Source organism: Pongo pygmaeus, chromosome 1, assembly GCF_028885625.2.
Source record: "Pongo pygmaeus isolate AG05252 chromosome 1, NHGRI_mPonPyg2-v2.0_pri, whole genome shotgun sequence".
Classification (NCBI taxonomy): domain Eukaryota; kingdom Metazoa; phylum Chordata; class Mammalia; order Primates; family Hominidae; genus Pongo; species Pongo pygmaeus.
The window spans coordinates 170,449,116-170,473,125 of NC_072373.2; the positions used below are offsets into that span (position 1 = coordinate 170,449,116).

The 24,010-nt window shown below is 34.1% G+C and overlaps 1 protein-coding gene across 5 annotated transcripts in view; it reads right to left on the reverse strand.

Annotated features, from left to right (window-relative positions):
• Positions 1–466: 466 nt before the first annotated feature.
• HOOK1 (hook microtubule tethering protein 1) overlaps positions 467–24,010 on the reverse strand; it is a 61,794-nt gene continuing 38,250 nt past the window's right edge. For 3 of the 5 annotated variants that reach the window (XM_054485441.2, XM_054485436.2, XM_054485429.2), the window contains exons 14-23: positions 18,305–18,392; positions 17,782–17,842; positions 16,503–16,643; positions 13,946–14,039; positions 12,172–12,206; positions 11,593–11,675; positions 10,869–10,969; positions 8,509–8,610; positions 5,752–5,820; positions 468–4,064 (exon numbers count right to left, since the gene is read on the reverse strand). In XM_054485441.2, the coding sequence (XP_054341416.1) occupies positions 3,894–4,064; positions 5,752–5,820; positions 8,509–8,610; positions 10,869–10,969; positions 11,593–11,675; positions 12,172–12,206; positions 13,946–14,039; positions 16,503–16,643; positions 17,782–17,842; positions 18,305–18,392 (945 nt within the window). In that variant the 3' untranslated portion in view covers positions 468–3,893. Of the gene's footprint in view, positions 4,065–5,751; positions 5,821–8,508; positions 8,611–10,868; positions 10,970–11,592; positions 11,676–12,171; positions 12,207–13,945; positions 14,040–16,502; positions 16,644–17,781; positions 17,843–18,304; positions 18,393–24,010 lie in introns of all 5 variants that reach the window. The other 2 variants (XM_063655017.1, XM_063655019.1) reach the window with 1 other exon arrangement.

Consider the following 24,010-nt stretch of genomic DNA (forward strand, 5'->3'; position numbering starts at 1 on the left):
GCACAATCTCAGCTCACTGCAACCTCTGCCTCCCAGGTTCAGGCAATTCTCGTGCCTCAGCCTCCCAACTAGCTGGGACTACAGGCGCCCACCACTGCACCTGGCTAGTTTTGTATTTTTAGTAGAGACGGGGTTTTGCCATGTTGGCCAGGCTGGTCTCGAACTCCTGACCTCAAGTGACCTGCCTGCCTCGGCCTCCCAAAGTGCTGGAATTACAGGCGTAGCCACCACGCCCGGCCCCAGTAATGTTTTGATTCCGTGTTAATCCAAGATGTCTAGGTTCCAGAGGTGAAATTGGAGACATAAAAAGACATAGTCCCAAATCATTTAATGTATCTTTTCATTCCCCCAAAAATTAAAAGGAAAAACAAAATTAGAAGAATGGAATTACTTTTTCTTTACAAACCTATTTTCAGTCCTCTATTTAATGCAGCAAATAAACATGCATTTATGCCCACTAAAAACCCATCAAAATCAACAGACACAGAAGCATAAAGTTTATTTACTTAAATCATTTCACAACTATTATAATGATAATGGACAATCATTTATTTAAAATAATATCCTAAATACTTACAAAAATAAATCAAATATTGGTTCTATTTTTCAAGTGTCAAAGTCTTTGCCATAGAAAATAGAAAGGACCTTTTATAAACTAAACATTACATTTGTGCTACATCATTTAATATCTCCACACTATTTTCTTTTATGGTTTGTGCTTTACAAATTTCCAAACTACTTCTTCACAATGTACAGGTGCATAATAAGAATGTATGCATACATTCACATACACACATTTTTACATAGGAATGTTTCTCATTAAATACACATTTAGAGAACCTAACACAGACACTACTGTGGCCTAAAAGCCACCCCCAAGCCCCAGGGTCAGATGTGCCCCTAGAAAGAAATAGGTACAGATGTGGACACATTATCTAACATTCAAATTAGCATTCTAATTATCAGAAATGATGACATAATGAGGAATACTCACTTTAATATTTCTAAAAAAGACATCATTAATCTATACTAAATCATTTGACAGCCTTATTCATTGAAAAAATAAACTTCAAATTTTTCTCAATATATAAGTTAATCTCAACATAGACATCACTGCCATATGTACACACCCTTAACCTTAAAAAGAAAAGGAATTTTAATCTTAGAGCAAGTGCTTAACATTGAAGATCATTTCCAAATTGGTCTGTGGTTTTACTTTATAGTCACTAGGACATTTAATTCCTTATCAAATAGACAAATGCTGAATATCTCTTCATTGGTATATGTACTCAAGCCTCCCTTACAACACAGATGTGTATAAATCATGGTTCAAGATGAAATGTTTATAATGCTTTACCACCCACAGGGTGTCAACTCACTACATTAACCAGATGTGGAAAAGAATCTCACTTCTGATCAGTTCCTGAACTTCTGTATGATTAATCACAATAATACAGAACTTTAAATTACATTAGTCTTATATAAATACTTACATATCAAACGTTTTGAATTCTACTTATCAACTAGAAAAGTGATAAATCAGAAATTTCCTTTTTCTCTATTAAGGAAAATGAATCTAGCCTTAAGTCCTTATTCAGAAATTTCATGATTTAGAAATTCCAAGTATAATAATCTGATCTGTGAAAACACTAATTTATTAAAGTTAATGTTTTACAATAAATTCCTTTAAAACAGAGCTTGAAAGGCTTGTAAAATCTCAATCGTAAGCAAGTAGAAACACCAAAGGGGCAGATGTCTTCACTGACTAAAATATGTCAAAATGCCATAATATTTAGAAAATGTTAAATACCATGCTAAAATATTTTCAAAGGCTCATTTTATTTTACCAGAAGTCACAGGCAAGCAGACACTACAAGAATATATGAAAATGAAACTCAACAATATAACTGTATCAAAATCTAAGAGGTAGTCAACAGAAGTAACCCTGATAGAACAAAATATCCTGACAGGTGCTCCCTAATCTCGGAGATGCAAATGCAGTATGAAATTCTTGTATTTTCAGTAAAAAGTTACCAGGCAAGAATCTAAAAATCAGATATCTAAAAAATAATAATACTGTAAATGGAACAATACTCACACTGTATTTGCAAAGAAAGTCTACGAATAAAATTTAGACCACAGCTCTACAGCATGCAAGCCAAATCCGGCCTACCACCTGTCTTTGTAAATAAAGTTTTACTGAAATACAACTATGCCCATTTTGTTTGTATATTGTATATGGCTGCTTTAACTCTATAATGGCAGAGTTGAGTACTTGCAACAAAGATCATGTAGCCCACAAAGCCTAAGACATTTACTAAAGTATTTACTCTTTGTCCATTCACAGAAAGTTTGCTGACCCCTGGTCTAAACACACTGCTGATAGGTATGTATGTTCAACAGCACTGAAATGATTAACTATGGTTGTCACAGCATAAGGTATTCAACTGTATGGAATGTAAGATGCTAATTATGTCACAATTCAGTTCCTTTTTATATCTGAAATAGTCCTAACATTTTTCTTCTTTTTGTGGTCTAACATCTAGTATCAAATAGTATGTCCAAGTTAGTTACTATAAAAAGATTTATTATGGTGCTATCCAATAGAACTTTCTGCAATGATGGGGAAATATTCTATAGCTGCCCTGTCCAATATGGTACCCACTAGCCACATGTGGCTATTGAGCATCTGAAATGTGGCTGGTGCAACCAAGAAACTGAGTTTATAATTAATTAAATTTAAATTGTCATATATGGCTCATGGCTATGATATATGACAGCACATATTTAACACAACTAAAATTCAAAAGTGCTAACCTTTAAAAATGACCCCAAAAGTTCAAAAGTAACACCTTTGAAAATAAGAGCTTTGGGCAGAAACAAGCTGAATACCACAAACTGAGCCCAAGATAAACTCCTTAATAAGTAAACAAAATCAAACTGATCCCACCTTGTTTCATCACTGCAACATCCCTTTTCAATGAAGCAAAATTATTATATGATACAATTTTTCAGCAGAAGCTAAATATAATTTTATGCTTAAAAGCAATAACTGAAATCTTCATTAATTACCTTAAAAAGTATATAGACATTTCACAAAAAGTATATATATATATTTTGCTTGCTTTCCATCAGAAAGTCACCTATTACAAATGTCAGTTTATTTCTTATGCTTAACATTTTAAACATGATGTCCAGAAGCTCTTATTTGCCATAGGTACATATTAGAACTATGAGATTAGATTTTCAGAATATGTAAAATTTCCAATTAATCAATTTTATTATTCCAAAGTCATTCCAATTGTCAAATCTTCCAAATGTTGTATCTTCCATGACATGACAAGGTAGAGGTACACATTCAATGGAAGAATTAGGGGACAGAAGTAAAGCCTTGTATATATTAAGTCAAAGAAATCACCCTTGCATAGTTCTCCATGTCCCTGCCTCAAGACTGTTTTTATATAAATCAACAAAAAACAAAAAAAGATTAAACAAATCCAGATAATGTTCTAAGATTAAGTATTACTGAATAGCTATTGAAAATTAATTAAGTTACTAATACAACTGAAAACACTTAACTAAAATATATAAGGCCAATTTGAAATTATAATACTCTCAAAAGACAAATGTTTGTTTGAAATGTGTGTATAACTGCATCTCCAATTATTCAAATGTGCTCCCTCAGAGAGATGGCTAATTCTATAATTTGTTTCTGAAGTCAACTGGCAAAATTAATTTGATGCATGTTGATTTTAAAATACCTGATATCCCGCATCATAAACTCTTTTTCAATCTGGTAGTTAGTTGAAAGGTACAAAATATTTTAAGGACACTTCTATTTTATGTGTTCTTTTTTGTTTTTTTGTTTTTTTGTTTTTTTTTTTTTTTGCAGTTTAATCAGATGTTGTAGCAGGGACTTTAACAGAGAGATTTCTTCTGGTGTTGGTGATGTGCCGTTGCTGTGCTAAGAAAGACCGCGCAGGAGTGCATGCACCAGTGTCACTGCAGGCACCACCGCCGCTCACCAGTCTAGACTCCATCCCCAGTTTCTGGAACGCTAGACTCTGAAAAAAAAATACATATATTTTTTATTTAACATGACTAAACAGAGTTTGCCAAGTGCGTCTCACATAAAGACACTTAATCCTTAAAACCAACCTATAAAGCTAAGGCTTTCCTCATTTTTATAGAAAATAAGGGTTCAGAAGCTGATTAATCTATGAAATGGTAATGCTAATAAGAAGGCACAAAATCCAGTTTCTCTATTGAATCCACTAAATTTAAAATTATTTAAAACAGTAACTTAAAATAATGGCCTGGAATTAGACCTAATTATAACAAATTTTTGTGTTTGGGCCATCACTCTACCACCTATGAGCAGACAGGTCACAATAGAATGGCTTAGATCAAAGGTTCTTGAAGGGTGGTCCCTGGATTAACAAGATTAGCATCCCTGGGAATTTGTTAAAAACACAAATTTAGGGGCCTTACCCAGACCTACTGAATCAGAAGTTCTGCCAGTGCATCTAGCAATTTGTGTTTTAACAAGTCTTCTGAGGCAAGTTAATGTTGGAGAACCACCAATATAGATTAAATTTACTATAGTCTATCTCAATATTGATACCTGATAAATTACCATATTTTGGCTGTTGAGTTTCTTATAAGGGAAGTCATAACTCTCCCACTAGACCACATAACACAATTTTACTGAACTTAGCATCACTAGTAACTAGTACAGTACATGGATATTAGATGCTCAACAAATATAGGTTAAAAAAAATGAATCAATCATGGACTACTTGGCTACAATATCTTCAGTGATTTATGTATCAAGAGGTCATGGAAGAACAAATAAATAATACACAGTCACTGATCTCAACTAGGATGACTGACTCATGAGAGAAAGTTCTGAGAATACCTCACACGTAATTTCCTTCAGGGCCCTTTAAGCAATATTTTACCCAACAGAAGAAAGGAAAGAGCTCAGATGAAAAGCATGGTGTCATGAAAGCATGAGCCATGTTTCAGGAAGAATAACTAGTGCCTTCTGGTGGAGCACAGCATTCACCCATGGGAATTTTATAAAGTGATATGCCTTTGTATAAATAAGAAGAGATAAAAGTAGATAATAGCCTATTCTGGCTGACTAGAATAATGCAAAAGAACCATATACATCATGAAATGCTACTCTTGAAAATATCCTACTGATACTACCAATGACAAAATAAAACACATTTCAAACTATGCTATTTTCTCCTTGGTAGGACAAAGAGACAATTATGAAGAGTAACCCCTGGATAAAAAAAAATAAAGTAATAAATACAGTAAAGGACACACAGGCTTTAGAGGATGTTAAAATAAATACTGAGTAACTAGAAGCATTTAATTTTGCATTACACAGATCTTCATATTTCTTCAGAAACCTTTTATGGGCAAAAATTGAATGTTTCAGCTCAAATAAGGCAATTTTAAAAAGGTTTATGAATTACTACACCTGTGCTTCATATGTATCAGCTAAAGGCTGATGAGTCACAATATCAAGTTAGTGGATTAGAGTCAACATTAAAGGAGAATATGACAAAACATCTGAGTGCAATACACAGGGTAACTTTTGTTTCAGTTATATACATAAACATGCTATGTCTTGGTTTATGGTATAAAATAAAATATATTTTCTTATATTGTACTTGGTCAAAAAAAAGTTTGCTCAAACACCGTTCTCATCCAATCATTTGCTGAACTTCAGCTCACCTTATTATACCAGGCAGAAACAATGAGTTTTTCTTCATAATCACGGAATTTTGCTACTTTGCATTCACTCTGGAAAAAAGATATGAGAACAATTAAAATCCCAGAAATTACCTCAAATTACTAAAGATAGAATAATTTCTTCACTATGTTCATTATTGAGAGAATCTAAAGATTGCACTTGTGAGGCACACAATGTAGTCAAATGTAAACTGAATCAAGCACAAATGCATGCCCAACACCTTTAGGAAAGAATAAGGTTTGTGACTAATAAACCTTTATTTCAAGAAATTTACAGGTAGAACAGAGTGATTTAAACATACATATACACAACTAGTGATTTTAAGGCTACTGCCCACCATATCTAGAGAAAAAAGTAACAAGTGGCTTAGGTAAACGAAACAGAGCTGCACCTCTGGAGGGGCCAAAACTAAGGAGAAAGAGGACATAGTCAAAAATGCCTGGAAAAATCTTTTTAAGTTGCCTATAAAGTTTATACAAATTTTTCTCTCTTAATTGTTGGTGGCCTGTGTACTAGATTCCATAGCCATATTTATGTGCCATCACAGAGACTGACATACGTTTCTTGAGTACCAGATATAGTTTGGTTGATATAAGTACTATTATCTTGATACACAGGAAGTTCATGATACAAAAAGTATATGTGAACCAAGCCCAAAAGAGAGGTGATGCCCTTCTTCGGACTCACACTCACTCCAGGCACAGAATTCCCAAGAGGGATGGCAGATAGAACAGCCTCTGCTATTTACATTACATTTCTCCTTTTTACTTTTTGCAGTGTGTGTCTAGATGAATACACACAAATTAAATGCCCATGTGCTGTGACTTAACCTAAGCTTTTCCTCAGAGTCTTACAGTTACAGGGACTATTTTCTCATCATATCTGTTGGGGATGTACATTTCAAACATCAACGATGGTGTATATTTTTACTGACTTTCACTGGGACGTAAACAGAGCAACTTAGATGTCAGCGATTATCCAATTCCAGTCTCACCATTTTATAGATAAGAAGATGGCCAGCCAGAGAGGAGAAGTAACAATTTTAAGAAAAGAAGTTACTAATAATGCTGCAACCCTGGCCTCTGATTTATGTAATATTTAATGTTAGGGGTACAGAAATAAAAGAGTCTTTGCCCTCAAGACACGTCCACATGTACCAAAAAGAAAACCAATGCTGTTGTGGAATAAATTCATGAGTTCGAAGCACATGGACTCAGTGTGGAGAGTGAGACAGTATTAAACTTCCCCTAAGGAATACAGGGAAAGTTTAATAAAGAGATATTTGACTTAGAATTTCAAGAATAGCATTTCTTCAGACAGGTCTCCCTACCCAGTGCTTTTGAGAACACACAACATAGCCTGGACAAGCATTGATAGCAAGGGCATATCGGGTTGGTGTTGTACTATGGATGTAGGAAGAATGGTGTTGTACTATGGACGTAGGGAGGAGGGGGTGTTAAAGTCTTTAAGTCTTTAAATAAAAATATTTCTACCACAGTTCATACCTACTTGCTCAAATACCAAGAAAAAGGTACATAAATAGAGTGCATTTCTTTGAAATATAACATTCCTAGATGATTTAAAAAGAAACTGAATACAGCTGGGTGCGGTGGCTCACATCTGTAATCCCAGCACTTTGGGAGGCTAAGGAGAGTGGATCACTTGAGGTCAGGAGTTCCAGACCAGCCTGGCCAACGTGGCAAAACCCTATCTCTACTAAAAATACAAAAATTAGCTGGGCGTGGTGGCATGCACCTGTAATCCCAGCTACTAGGGAGGCTGAAGCAAGAGAATTGCTTGAACCTGGGAGGCGGAGGTTGCAGCGAGCCGAGATTACGCCACTGCACCCCAGCCTGGGCGACAGAGCAAGACTCCATATCGAAAGAAAAAAAAAAAAGAAACTGAGTACCATTTAAGAGAATTTCAAGGCCAGTATGTAGAATTCAATATGGCTCTGCAATTATGCATCTGTTATTAAAAGGAAGTATATATTTACTTCAAGAATAGCATCAAATCTCACTACAGTATTAAATACAGTAGTTTTGTAAAACACTTTGCAAAGGAAACCAGAACGTGCTCAATTATAAATCTAAGAATACAGAATTCCATAGTGACATACTTACCTAAGGCTCATAAAAATAATATAACCACTAACACAAAAATATCTTTAATATTTAAAGACTCAGCTAATTAATGAGAGCATGCCATTACTAATATAACTTTACATGATTAATAACTAAGAATTCCACTTTAGTTCAGGAGTTCACTGGGATTCTGTGAGTACTTCCTTCTCCCAGAAATTCCACTATTAATAAGTTTGTTTAGGTTCAGGTGAGAAACGGCTGAAGACAAGAAAAATGTGGTTGACTGAATCAACACAGTATCTTTTTTAAACGGTAAAGATCAGGTTTATATCCCCCAAATGAAATCATATTTGCATAATTTTAAAAGAAACATTATAGCAGGTCTCTGTTAGAAAGTCAGGGATAGCCATATAATGCCTATTATTGACAAGAAGAGCTACAACTACAACGCTGCATATAAACAGGGTATATGAGCTACACACAGACCATCTATTGGGCGGCCAGTGAGATGCTTTGTAATAAACACACTGGGTGCTAAAACATGACATTTTTAACTTTTTGTAAAACTTGATCATTAATGGCAAATATATGACAGCAGTTAATTACCAGGATTCTACAAAATAATTAAGAGATGAGTAAATATAAAAGTTTTACCTCCAGAATCTCAATTCTTCTCTCTTTCTCTGCCAACTGCTTTCTTAGTAGCATTATTTCAGCTGATGCTGGATTTAACTTGGGATCCAAAGTTTTTATTACCTGTTTAAAGAAAAAAATACTATGTTCACTTTATATTTTGAAGTATTAAAACATACAGAACATATCTTACAAAAACTGTGTAAGTAAGGTGGAAAATAATCCACAAAGTCATCCAAGAGCTAACTGTAGCTTGTTTTACAATCCTAATTGGGATAACAAAAATAACTCATTCTATATACAAGAAACAGTACAAAAATTCGGTACAAAAATATAAATGTCCCCATTCCAAAAACAAATTTCCCTTCTCCAAGGCTCAGTACATGGAAATAGTTATTTAGCCTTTTCAATACTCAAACTTTAGGCATTAAAGTCTTGAAATAACCCTTTCTATATTTATTTGACTTGAGAATTTTTTAAAAAATCAAAATGAATTCAATAACTCTAAGGAAACTTATTGATTTTATAAAGTAAGAATAACACACAGAAGAAATTCTTAGCAATAATCTTTTTTACTATTATTATCCAGTCAAGTGTAATTCAATATATAAGATCAATATAATAAATGCTGGTGATTTTATTTGCAAAAGGTAGGGTGCTGAATCGCATTTATGTTATTACTAAAAATTGAGTAAAAAGATATGTTTGACCAGAATGTAGTAAAGAGATTCAGCTAAACTATGGAGATAGCATTCTGTTAGAAAACCAATTCAGAAATGTCAAGAATATATTTCAAGCAAAAACCATAAATTTCAAACAGGGACATCTGCATGATGTAGTTATAAAACTATTAAAAATATTTACAATTATTTAATGAGTTAGGAAAATTTCATCTATATTTATAAAGGAAAAAGAAGAAGACTGGATGGTAAAATACCAAAATACTATTATGGCTCCTTCATTCATTCAAAAATCATTTATTGAGTGACAACTATGTGGTAGATACTGGCAGATGAGGATTCAGCAATTTATGGGAGACATGGTGCCTGCCCTCATGGAATGCACATCATAAAAGCAGAATACACTGAATAATTTATATCAATTTAATTACAAAGAGCAAATCATAGTTTATCATCTCTAAGTGATAAATGGTTGTGATTTGTATATTTTCTGAATTTTCTACAATGGACATGTTATTACTTTAGCCAGTATCTTAACCATTATTTAAACCTCTTGCCCCAAATTAGGTAATGGGGAAAAAAATCATATTTATGAAAGCAAGCAACTGTCTTTTAAATGATATTAATCAATGGTGGCAAAAATGTGGTATTCATTGTCATGGTTTTGTTCAATTAGTTATAGTCCTCTTAAAATGTCATTTAGAAATACATATCAAGCATCTTATGGTCTTATCCTATGACCCAATACTTGCATTTCTAGGAAATAAGGTTAAGATAATAAACTAAAATAAAGAGAAAACTTTCTGTATAATTATGTTGACTACAGTCTTATTTATAGGAGCAAAAAAGGAAAAGGAAATGAATACAGATTATTTCCAACAGTAGGATAATGCTTAAGTAAACTATATCCCACACAACTAAGTATTATATAGGCATTATTTTACTTTTGCAAAGTCTGTTCCATAAATGTAGTGTGGTCACATGCCTGCGCTCCAAAGTGGGAGTGAAAGTGATTTATGCTGTTTTCAGGCCTCGCCCATTACATATCTCCTATGCAATCTAGGCTGTCTTTCTTCACTTGACCTAGTTGGACAAGGTCAAGTGAACCTGGGATCCCTATGCTGAAGAAGGCAGAGCCTCTGTCAGCTTAGGACTCTGAATGACTACATGTAGAAGTGTCCCTTCCCCATTTATGATTGGACTCAATGTGACTATGAAGTAAACCTCTACCTTTTTAAACCTTGAGTGTGATGAACATTTGAAAAGTGTTTAACTGTCTAATCTAAAACTAAATGCTACAACAATTTCAAATATATTTAAAAAGCTAAATTTTACAAAAGATAAAATGTTCATTTTGCTATTTCTAGAAAAACTGTATTCTTAGAAAATTTGCAAGAATTCTGGGCTTATTTTGCCAAGAACTAAAGATTCCATACATTATAGCCATCACTCTCTCTGACATCACTACAGTCTGTCTAAACAGTCTCTATTAGCTATGGCTTATTTTATCTGACACTGATGAGTGAGACTGAGAGTATGAGAACTGATTGGGAAATACCACAGAAACCTGACAGGTAAGGCAATACAGTTAAGAGAGAAGTGATTAGATACAGATACAAGAATGGCAGAAAAATCCGGTGAAATGGGCCTTGCTAAAACACAGGCCACAAAGTCTTGAGCTCCGAAAGATAAGTCACTCACATTTCTGGCCTTCTCCAAGTACATTTTATATCTTTCCTCCATTGCTTTCATATCTTCATCTTTCTTCTGAAGAGCAGCTTCAAGTTCATTGATCTTTTGTACTATTAGTAAAAATAAAATGAAACAATCAGTTATTAATATTTACTACCTATTAAAATACTTCATCCTCACATAAAATTATGTTTATATTTATTTTCTAAAGACTGATAAGAGAACTTAAAAGACTGTTATTTATTCTTTGTAATGAATCCTTATCTAAAAGTTTTGAAATACAACCAACACATCCTCAATCATTTATTATTTGACCCTTAAAAATATCTACAATCTGCTTTATTAGATCTTTTTCTCCTTTCTATCAAGTATAAATAGCAAATATACCTTACAGTAAGCACAACCACAAGAAAAATAAAGCATTTCTACACAATGTTTTAAAGTTCATATCAATCTGATTTGAAATCATTTTTATCCACATTTCCACAGATTAATCTTATTTTTTAATGTTTGATACTCCTGTATATCCATCAATTCCTTTTATTAGATTTTTTGCTTTAATAATATATCATTTATTAATGACTTCAGCACTAAAAATTATCATAGTCCTTATTTACAATATGTGTATCTACACATTGTGCAAAAACTTACGCATAGACCTTGCATCCTTCAATAAAAAAGGGTAAGTCCTTAGATATATTATTGTCTGATCCAAGTTTTCACAGATACCTACCATTTTGATTTATATCTGGCTGAAGATCTTCAATGAGTTCTTGTTTCTTCTGTAATTCTTCATGGACCTCTGTGAGTTTTTCCCTAAGTGGTAGAAAAAGCATGGAGACTGGTCTCTGCCATATAACATTTGTGGACCTTGGGCAAGTTGCTTTCTGACCCTTGGATCCTCATCTGTGAAATGGGAATACTATCTGCCTGACTACAGGGGTTGTCATGAGGATGTAAACAGTCAGGCACATAGCAGGTGCCAAAAAGGTTAAATTGTTTCCCTTGCCACCTTTGCTTCCTAAGAAAGTAAAATATTTTATAGGTTTAACATCCCATATAATCTAGTTGTGATAGTTAATCTGTTTTTTTAAACTTTTCAAATGATATTAACAACTGAAAGACGTAGGAGTTTGGGATGGGGGTAGCAGGGAGGCTGAATCTTTAGCATGCTTTTCACTTTTGCAGCAAGTGTATCAATTAGCATCAGGATATTTGCTTTTCTAAACAAAATCCAAAAATGAGATTAACTTTAGAGGCTTTTACAACCCCTCCCTTCTCATATTTGAAAAGAAATATCAGTTTTACTTACATATGAGCTTCCAACTTCTGCTTTAATTTGCTGGACTATAAAATTTAAAAAAAATGCTGTAAGATGACTATCTTGACAAAGGTCAATTTTCCAGACATCGAAATCTCTTTACGTCCTTTTGAAGGTGTACCAGGCAAAATTATAAATATTTTTAAAATTTGTATTTCTAATAACACACTTTAAGAAGCATGAACTTTTTAGGTTCTTTTTTTACTTCAAAAAGGAAAGGAAAAATAGAAAATGAAATATAAAAAGGTACAAAAACAGAAAGAAAAATGCCTCATGTTTCTGAATGTAATAAAAATTAAATCTGAACTTGAAAAACACCAAATGCAAGCTGAATGTGATATACTGAGGAGTATCAAACATTAAAATATTTTAAAAATCATTTATTCAGAATAAAAATTTTAAGATTTTGGGCCTCTTATGAGGAACAAACTTAAAGATCTAAAATAATTATCTTTATAATAAAACTTTATTATTATAGTTGTAAATACTTTAATAACTAACATCAAAATGAAGCAACTGGATATTGTTAAAAAGCAAAATTTTAAACATACAATTTCCTCTTTTAAAAACCAGTACTTTAAATTGCAATAGTCATTCGGCATCTACTGTATAGGTGAAGTATTTAAAATATATAATCCGAAATACAAGTTGGATACCAATATATTAAAATAATAAAGACATTTATCTTTAAAACACTGCAAGCCAAAATGTGCTCCCCCCAAAAGACCTCATTTTAAAAGTATTCTCTAGTATGGCTTAAAATAATATTTGTATTAGAGAAGTTACAATACCGTATATATGCACATATGAGATGCCGCCATGCATGAGACGATTTCTATTTTCCAAGCCCCCAGGGAAAAAAAAAGAAAATAATATAAAGCACATAAAAGACAGAAAGGAAATGCAACTCTTTCAATTTTCCTTTTCATCTCTTTACTCTGCAGAGTTTCCTCCCCCATCAACACAGGTATAATCACCTAGCATTGTATCTAATCTCAATCAATCAAGATATCCCTAACACATATCTAGTCCTTTTTTCTTGTTATTTTTAATTAAGTACAACAATCTCTCAATCATTACTTCTTTTTCTCTTCACATAAAAAGATCAAACTATAGAAAAGTTGCTAGGTATAGTCAGATTTTGGCTAAGTTTGATCTCTTTTAAATCCTCTTATCTCTGCTCTCACAATATCTGCTGTCAAAATCCATCAGAAAACGGTAAGGAAGGAGGAAGAAATGAGTGATGCCTCCAAGGCTGCATTAAAGTTTCTGTCCTTCAGAGATGGGTATAATCCATTTTTGGCATGCTCTTTAGGTAGAAATCATTTTCCCATTCTCTCTTTTCCTATTAGAAGGTTTCCTCAATTCTGATTACTAATTACTCTCATTTGGATTTTTCTCAGGCCAGCCCTGTTGGAATTCCAGCAGAACTATGAAGGCCTCAATTGTAGTATGCTCTCAATAAAGAATAATCATGAACTTTGGTATAGCTGCTGAATGATGTTGAATGATGATCAAGAATCATCACGAACTTTGGTATAGCTATTGAAGTAGGACAGACAGAAATCACCTTCCAATGTAGATGATCAACTGACAGGCTCCAAGTTGGCAAAATCACTGCATCTATTATGCAGATATATACGGTATTTAAGGGTATTCTCAATGATAAGGGCTGTACTTTCCCATACAAGATTAATTTGGGCATCATGATCTATTAAAGAAAAGCCATACACAGCAGAATTATTATAATTTCTAAGTTACTTACACTTTCGCCTTCAGACTTGGAACCTTGTTCCTGTAAAGACTTCTGGAGGTCCTCAATCTGCTGCTGCAATTCTCTAATACGCTCTTTGCTCAGCCTATTGTAAGATGGGTCATAAGCATTTACTTGTATTGAAAGTCAAAGCAGTTAAGGATCTACAAAGGTACATTCAGTTAGCAATTTAAGTAAAAAATATTTTTATAGCAATGACAAATGCGGAATAATTATCTGTGCCTGGCTACAATATGAAGTAGGGCAGGCTACATCTAAGAAAATACTTTTTAAAAGAAAACTTTTTTCCTGAAAGTATATATGCCTACATTTAAAATTTTAAGGAACTTAAATGTAGGTGGCAAAAACATTTCTACACTGTACTCACTGGTAGAAAAATCAGAAAACCAGCTCAATTTTTCTACAGTTGTATTTTTAATGAATGAAAACTAGATTTCCATCTTCTGTTTCAGATTTCACAGTGTATTGAAAGAGGAAGGTCACCATTTTCCAATCATTTCCACAAGTTTTTTTAAATTTAAATTAAAGGGACTGCCACTAGTAACTAATTCAGCTTCTAATGTGGCAAAATCTCATTCTTTAAAACCCTGCTTTGGAGTTACTTCCACTGGAAGTTACTAGGAAGAGTTAGTATCTCCCTCTCCCTCTATGTATATCCACACACATACACTCACCTGCCTGCTATAATATTCTATTGTTGCAGTTATCACATAATATAACAATTATCTATTTACATGTCTGCTTTCCTATGTTAATTCCTTAAAAGCTTATATGATTTTCGCAGTGCTAACAACTTGTCTTGAACTGAATAAGACAGTAATATGTAATGGTCTCTTCAGAAAAGTGTTAACAACTGGTATTGAACTGAGTAAGATGATAATATTTAATGGTCTCTTCAGAAAAGTGCTAACAACTGGTATTGAACTGAATAAAATAGTAATATTTAATGGTCTCTTTAGAAAACTAAATTGTTATTCTTCTTTTAACCACCGTTTATGTAACCTTATACACACAAGTTATACACAAGTTTGAGAAAGGTAAGATTCAAGTGTGTCTAAAATTTCTGTTGGTGTCTAGGATTCAATAAAGGTTAAACAAATCCAAATACCCTTATAGTAAGTATGCCATTTATAAACGGCAAGTTACCATAGTAGTTAGGAGTAAAGACTCGGTAATCAGATTGACAGAGAGTTCATTATGGAGGATCCAGAACTACTAGGTGTATAACTTTAGGTATGTTATTTAACTTCTCTGTATCCATATTCCTTATCCATAGAAAAAGAGCTAATCATGGTTACTATTTCATAAGAGTTATTATGAGGATTTACTGAGTTAATAGCAAAAAAGTACTTAGAAAAGCATATTATAATAAGTTTTGAGCACTTCATTGATACCACATAAGCACATCATTTGCTTTAAGCTCATTATCTGTAGTCTTCCTAACAACTTGTATTTACACCTGAAGACACTGAGTGTAAGTTTAAGTAACTTGTCCAGAAACAGTTAATAAGTTAAATTAGAAGTGGTATTTAAATTTGATTCCACAATTTATATCTCATCTATGCACTAGACTTCAGTAGAAAGCCAAACTGTCATTTATTCATTTGTCAAACTGTCTGAATTGTGAACATATCTAAATGAAATTCAAGAATAAGTAGCCTGGTGGGCCAGACACAGTGGCTCATGTTTGTAATCCCAGCAACTATGGAAGGCTGAGGCAGGTGGATTACATGAGGTCAGGAGTTCGAGACCAGCCCAGCCAACATGGTGAAGCCCCATCTCTACTAATAATACAAAAATTGGCCGGGCATGGTGGCTCACGCCTGTAATCCCAGCACTTTGGGAGGCTGGGGTGGGTGGATCATGAGGTCAGGAGATTGAGACCAGCCTGGTCAACACGGTGAAACCCCATCTCTACTAAAAATACAAAAAAAATTAGCCAGGCGTAGTGGCGTGTGCGTATAGTCCCATCTACTTGGGAGGATGAGGCAGGAGAATCGCTTGAACCTGTGAGGCGGAAGTTGCAGTGAGTCGAGATCGTGCTATTGCACTCTAGCCTGGGTGACAGAGCAAGACTCCGTCTCAAAAAAAAAAAAAAAAAAAGAAAAGAAAACAAATACAAAAACTATCCAGGCATGGTGGTGCATGTCTCTAATTGCAGCTATTCAGGAGGCTGAGGCATGAGAATCACTTGAACTGGGGAGGTGGAAGCTGCAATGAGCAGAGATCACGCGACTGTACTCCAGCCTGGGTGACAGAGGGAGACTCTGTCTCAAAAAGAATACAAAGAATAAGTAGCCTGGTTAGCCAAGAATGCTGAAATTAATGGATTATCCATATATTTTATAAATATAACTGAAATGAATCACCTGACTTCTTTCACAGAGTGAAGCTTATAGTGATGAAAGACTACTAACAAAAATATTAAACTATTTCTAGGTAATTCTAATTACTTTAGCTACAATAATATTTTCCATTTCTGTGAATCAAGATTTTATGGCTCGGTAATAAAATCACCAAGATTTTCAATTACTAAGGAGCACATCACCTCTGCTCAGTTTCCAGTTCATTCATCTTACGGTGTTTCTGTTCTAGCTGCTCCTGAAGTTCCTCAATACGTTCATTCTCAGAGCCCTCTTGCTGTAAGCGAAGCATCTTATTTTCATGTTGCAGTCGAATAAACACCTCCCTGATGTTACAAAGCAAAATCTTTTTTAATTTTTAAAAATATGAATCATTATATTCTTTAGTTAAAAAAAGGAAATTCCTGTCCACTTAATAGCTACCATTTTAAGATGCAAGTAGGACCAGCTAGCACAGCTGGTAGGGCATGAAACTCTTAAACTTCAACAAAAGCTTCTGAAAGTGTTTAAGAAAAAATTATGTAAACTGCAAGACTGTGCCTTTAAAAAAAAGCAGTAAAATTTTATAGGTACCATATAGGATTATGCTATAAATCATTAAATTGTTATTATGCCATTCCTGAAGAGATAATAGAAATTATTTTACTTTGGTAATTTAGAAACTATTCGCTAAAGGAAACAAATAGTATATGCTTAGAAAACACATAAAAGAAAAGCAATAGATTTAAGAAACTATAGTTTGACTAAAATTTTAATATATACCTTATAATGGCAATAAGAAAGTTTCTAGATCTTTTGTTTCTGAAAAAAATTTTATTAAAGATTTACAAGTACTTTTAAAAAATGCAACTTTTTATTAATATTATTGATATTAATATTATTTGTATTAAATAGGAAAGTAATACTCTCCCTTAGTTGTTCCCCTGCCAAATCCCATTCTTCAAAAGCAACTAATTTCAATTAATCTCAATTTTTGTAATTCTGAATGCCAATAGTATAACTCTAAAAAAAAAGCTCATATGGCTATTTTTTAAATTACTAATTTTAAGTTAATGATTGACTCCCCACTAAGCAAGATAAGTAACTTTTCTCACTTTACACATATACCACTTCTCCAATCAAAGACTTGTGAAATCATAGTGATTTTTGTTTTCTAATAATTTCCTAACTTTAAAGTATATACTTAAATCTCCCTAGTTAAAGCAATTATAACATAGCACATGGGGGTCATGTCATGTTATAAAAACTAAAATATGTTATTCAACAGGTTTCTGAAATTTTACTTCTGATAAAATTTTAAATTGTTGTGGTAGCAATAATAATCTGATTTAGAAAGTTCAAGTAGAAACAGCAATTTTCAGCTCTATGAGCCATAAAATAAGTTTTTAAAGGCCAAGACATTTACAAAAAACAAAAAAATTATAATATTAAATATAATTCTATCAAGTTACAAAACAAATTTACCTATATTCCACTGGCATAATCTCAGCGGCAAGATTCTCATAACTTTTTGTAGCAGATGCATCTAAAAAATAACAAAAAATAAATTAGCATTTCAGTATTTCAACTATTTTAAAAAACCCTCCCTCCTTCCCCACCTCCCTCGCTTCCTTTTTCTTTCTTTCGATAGGGTCTCTCTCTGTCCAAAAACCCTAACCCCCCACTCCCCTCCCCTCCCCTCCCCTCTCCTTTCCTTTCCTTCCTTTCCCTCCCTCACGTGCTCCTTCCTTCCTTCCTTCCTTCCCTCCTTTCTTTCCTTTCTCTCTTTCTCTCTTTTTCTCTTTCACACCAAGGCTGGAGTGCAGTGGTGCAATCAGAGCTCACTGCAACTTCAAACTCCTAGGCTCAAGTGATCCTCCCTCCTCGGCCTCCCAGAGCTAGGACTACAGGCATGCGCCACCATAACAGGTTAAGTTTTTATTTTTTGTTGAATGGAGTCCCACTATGCTGCCCAGGCTGAAACTCTTCTAAATCTAACAAAATTAACCTGTTTGGTTTAGGTGGTCCTGTTGTACTTGTGAACATCGAAGCTCTTCATTTGTTTCTTTCAAAGTATCACGCTGCTCAATTAGTCTCTGAAAAGAATTGTTAATATCAGCAAAGTATTGAATTCTGCCTATAAACAATGTACTTTATGCTTACAATAATTTATCTTAACTAGTTTAATAGTTGTTGCTTAATTTTAAGCGAAAATGTTTTAGTTTTAAGAAGCTCATTTTCTATTAAGTTACATAAATAATGTGTCTTTGTACATGGTTTTGACTTCCCCATCAGATAGCTTATCTTTGAACAAAATGAATGCAATTATGTAACAGAGGACAGATATGCAACTGGGGTAATAAAAAAGCATGGACTTTGGAGGCATAAAGACCATGGTTTGAATACCAATTTCACCACTTCCTAGCTATATTGTCTTAGGCAACTTATATAACTCTTTGGCTTTAGTATCCATAACTTCAAAATAGGAATACAGATACATAAACCCTTGCAAAGGTGTTCTGAGTAACAAAGGTGGTATTAGTCAAGGATCTAGAATATAGGTTAGTGTGTAAGAGATGCCGGAGACTAGTTACTTCTTTTTACCACTTGTGAAACTCAACTGGAAGAAGTGATAAGTAGTATCCTGGAGGTACACATTGGCGGAAAAACACCATTTCCCAAGGACAGCAAGCTGGTACTTCATATCATTGACTATTTTATTTTAGAGCCTACACCAATGACAAACTTCTAGGTTACGAACAGAAGGCTCATGTTTAAATCATTTTCCCAGAACTTGAAAAGTACTACTGAATATAAAATCATGTATTAAATGCTGTTATGTTCCAAGTCAATAAACAAAGCCCTAATTAGTCCATTACGTGTTTCAAGTCAATTTAGCAGTAAACTGGTAACTGATTCAAGGGGTCCGTAGGTGCCTTAAGGATCTCTGAACCCTAAAGTTGGAAATCTAGCAGGAGCAGGCACAAAGACCTCTGTAAATCTGTTCCTCCGTTAACGTAATGCACACACTAGCACATTTGTCATTATCAACTATTTCAGAATTCTGGGAATAAACCAAAGGCCTACAACAGTCTGGTGAGCATTTATTAAAGTAAACCTGCTAAACCTTGGTTAAAACAGCAAGCTTTTTGCTCTTTTAACTTTTCTAACTACTATTCCCGTCTCCCCAGCTCTGCAGTAACCTTGAAAACAAGCAGCCTTTCAATCGCTGTAGCTGTGAAAACCAGCAGCTCTAGCAGCCACCAGAATGGGCACAGACTGGATGGATATGGGGCTCCCTTAAAAAGCCCCATCCACAGAGAATTGTCACTGTTTAACCTGTCTTGCAGCTTCCTAAATCCCATTTATAGGGACTCTTCATGATTTGACCTGATTCACTGCTTGCTGTGCAGGAAATATTTCCGAGACATTTGGCAAATAGAATCATCAGCAACTGTTTACCACCACAGGTACTGAAGGCTGTGATAATGGCTACGGTACACAAGAGCCTGGCCAAAAATTTGCAAGAAAGATCTGAGAAACAAGATGTCCATAGGAATGTTTAAAAAGCTCTGACATGTTCCTGGAGATCTCGAAGGTCAGCCAAGTACAGGGCTGTGCACATGCCCAGAAAAGACATGAGAGGGCCCGCATTGTCTCAGCACTGGATAAACTTGAGGCCCTGAACAAACAGGAAAGCAAAGGCAGAATTTCAAACTGCCTAAGCACTGAAGGTGTTTTCCAACACACATAATGTCACAGCCTTTACCAAAGACTCAAGGCATCTATGGTAATCTCTGACCAATCGTGAACTAACCACTGTGGTAACTGAGCAGAAACTTCAGTGGCTACACAATACAAAGAATGCGGGCTTTACAGAATTAGTCCCAAAAAGTCACTTAAAAAACAAACAGCAACAACAATAAACCCTAAGAATGGAAAAAGTCTGATTTCCAGATTTGAAATTTTATATTATTTTAAATGTCAGATTTTCAACAAAAATACAAAATATAAAAACAGAATAGCCTATACACAGGGTGAAAAAAAAAAAGTCAACAGAAACAGGCAGGGAGAGTGCCAGTGGGTAGACAGACTAGACTAAGACAGAGAGAGCTATTCTAAGTATGTTCAAAGAACTAAAGCAAACCATTTGTAAAGAATTAAAAGAAATTATAGCAATGTCTCAGCAGAGTGTAAGAGAATTTATTAAAAAGAAATAACTAGAAATTTTGAGTTGAAAAGAACAATAAATGATATAAAAAATTCACTATAGGGGCTGGTTGTGGTAGCTCCTGCCTGGAATCCCAGTATTTTAAGAGCTAAGGTGAAAGGATTGTTCGAGGCAAGGAGTTCAAGACCAACCTGGCCAACATAGTGAGTCCCCATGTCTAAAAAAAAAAAAAGCAAAGCAAAACAAACAAACAAACAATTCACTATGGGAGGCTGAGGTGGGCCGATTCCCAGGAGCTTGACCAGCCTGGGCAACATGGCAAACCCTGTCTCTACAAAAAAAATATATATATATATATAAATTAGCTGGGTATGGTGGAATGTGCTTGTAGTCCCAACTACTAGGGAGACTGAGGCAAGAAGACTGCTTGATGCCCAAAGGGTTGAGGCTTCAATGAGCCGTGACTGCACCACTGCACTCCAGCCTGGATGACAGAGCAAGACCACGTCTCAAAAAAAAATAAAATAAAAGAACTAGATGGGCTCAGTGCAGACTTCAGCAGAGGAGTATCAGAAAGCTGTAGGACTCCATCAAGTGTGCCAATATACACATAACAGGAAACCCAGAAGAAAAGAAAAATTGCTAAAAACTTGCCAAATTTTATGAAAAGTTATAAAATTTCCTTATTCTTTAAAAATGGCACATGCATGCGAATGTTTACTGCAGCACTATTCATAATAGCAAAATCATGGAATCAGTCTAAATGCTCATTAATGACAGATTGGATAAAGAAAATGTGGTACATATACACCATGGAATACTATGCAGCCATAAAAAAGAGCAAGATCATGTCTTTTGCAGGAACATGGATGGAGGTGGAGGCTATTATCCTTAGCAAACTAACACAGGAACAGAAAACCAAATACCACATATTCTCACAAGTGGAAGCTAAATGATGAGAACTCATGAACACAAAGAAGGGAACAACAGACACTGGGGTTTACTTGAGAGTGGAGGGTTGGTGGAGAGAGAGGAGCAGAAAAGATAACTGTCGGGTACTGGGCTTAATACCTGGTTGAGGAAACAATCTTTACAACAAATCCCCATGACATGAGTTGACCTATATAACAAACCTTCATATGTATCCCTGAACCTAAAATAAAGTGTTTTTTTGTTTTTGTTTAAAAGAAAAAAAAAAGGTTTGCTTTAGTTCTTTGAACATACTTAGAATAGCTCTCTCTGTGTTAGTCTAGTATATCCACCCATTAGGACACCTCACTGGCTGTTTCTGTTGACTGCTTGTTGTTGTTGTTGTTGTTGTTTTACCATGTATAGGCTACCCTGTTTCTTTGTATATCTTGCATTTTTGTTGAAAACCTGACATTTAAATAATATAATATTTCAAATCTGGAAATCAAATTTTTTCCAACCTTGGATCATCAATCTACAGTTCTAAGAAATTCAACAAATTCAAAGTACAATAAACTAAAAAGGATCCACACACCTGGATATATCAAAGTCAAACTGCTGAAAGCCAAGGGCAAAGCGAAAATCTTGAAAGCAGCAAGAGAAAAAGGATTCATCACATAAAAGGAGCTTAATAAGATTAACAGTAGATTTCTCATCCAATAATGGAGGCCATAACACAGTAGGATGACATAAAATGCTAAAAGAAAAAGACTGTCAAACAAGAATTTTGTATCTATCAATACATCTTTTGAATATGAAAGATGAACTGAAATTTTTCCAAGAGTAAAAAAAAAACAAAACAGAGAATGTATCATTAGCAGACTTTCTCTATAGAAAAATACTAAAAGGAGTCCTTCAGGTTGAAATAAAAGGACACTACTGAGAAATTTGAATTTAGCCAAAGAAACACCACCAACAGAGGTAACTATATACACAAATATATTTTAATGGCTAGGCACGGTGGCTTATGCCTGTAATCCCAGCACTTTGGGAGGTCGAGGCAGGTGGGTCACAAGGTCAGGAGTTTGAGACCAGCCTGACCAACATGGTGAAACCCCGTCTCTATTAAAAATACAAAAATTAGGCATGGTGGTGCGCACCTGTAATCCCAGCTACTCAGGAGGCTGAGCCAGGAGAATTGCTTGAACCCAGGAGGCAGAGGTTGTAGTGAGCCAAAATCGTGTCACTGCACTCCAGCCTGGGCAACAGAGGGAGACTCCGTCTTAAAATATATATATATTATTTTAATGTATATTATATATATAGATTTATATATATAATATATATAGATTTATATATAATATATATTTAATGTATATTATATATAGATTAATGTATTTTTAACTTTTAGTCTACAATTTGATTTAAAAGACAATAGTATAAAGCATTAATTATAAAACACTATTAATGAGTTTATAATGTATAAAGATGTAATTTGTATGACAGTAACAGCATAAAGCAGAGGGGAGGAAAAGTTTTTATTTTGGAGTAGTTTTCAGTATACTATTGAAATTAAGTTTACCATTTACTCTAAATGGATTGTTTCAAGGTAAGATGCTAATTGTAATCCCCCATAACAGCCATCAGAAAATAGCTTTTAAAAACTAGTCAAAGAAACTAAGGAACTAAACTGGTATATTGAAAATGTCTAACACAAAAGGCAGTAGTAGAAAAATGGAGGAGAAAAAAAGACACACAGAAAACAAAATAAAATGGTAGACCTAAATGCTATTTTTATCAGTAATTACATTAAATGTAAATGGATTCCAAACTCCAATTGAAAAGCAAATACTGGCAGAATCGATTTAAAATGATCCAAGTAAATGCTAGGTGAAAGAAATAGATCTTAGTATCAAAGACGCAAATATAGTTTGAAAATAAAAGGGTGAAAAAAATGATGCAAACAGTAACCAAAAGAAAGATACAGGGCTATACTAATATTAAACAAAACAGACTTTAAGATAAATATTGTAACCAGAAAAAAGACAGACATTAGAAAAATCAATCTATCAGGAAGATATAACAATTACAAACATAAATGAACCTAACAGACCTAAAATACATGAGGTAAAAACTGACGGAATTAAAGGGAAAAAGAGATGATATAACAATTGGAAATATCAGTATCCTACTTTCAATAATAGATAGAACTATACACAAAGATTCAAGGTAGAATACTTGAACAATACTATAAACCAACTAGACCTAACTGACATATATAGAATACTTTACCCAACAGTAGAATACACATTTTTTAAAAATCCACATGGAACACTCTGCAGAACAGACCATATGCTAGGCCATAATACAGGGCTCAATAAATTTAAAAGGACTGAATGCACACAACGTATGTTCTCTGACCACAATGGAATTAAATAAATCAATGACACAAGGAGATTTAGGATATTCACAAATATGTGAAAATTGAGCAAGATACTCATAAGTAACCAGTGTGTCAAAGAAGAAATCATAAGGGAAAAAAAATTCAAAAGAATTAAACAAAAATGCAATATGCCAAAACACAGGATGTAGCAAAATAAATCCTGAGGTAAATTTACAGCTGTATCTATATTA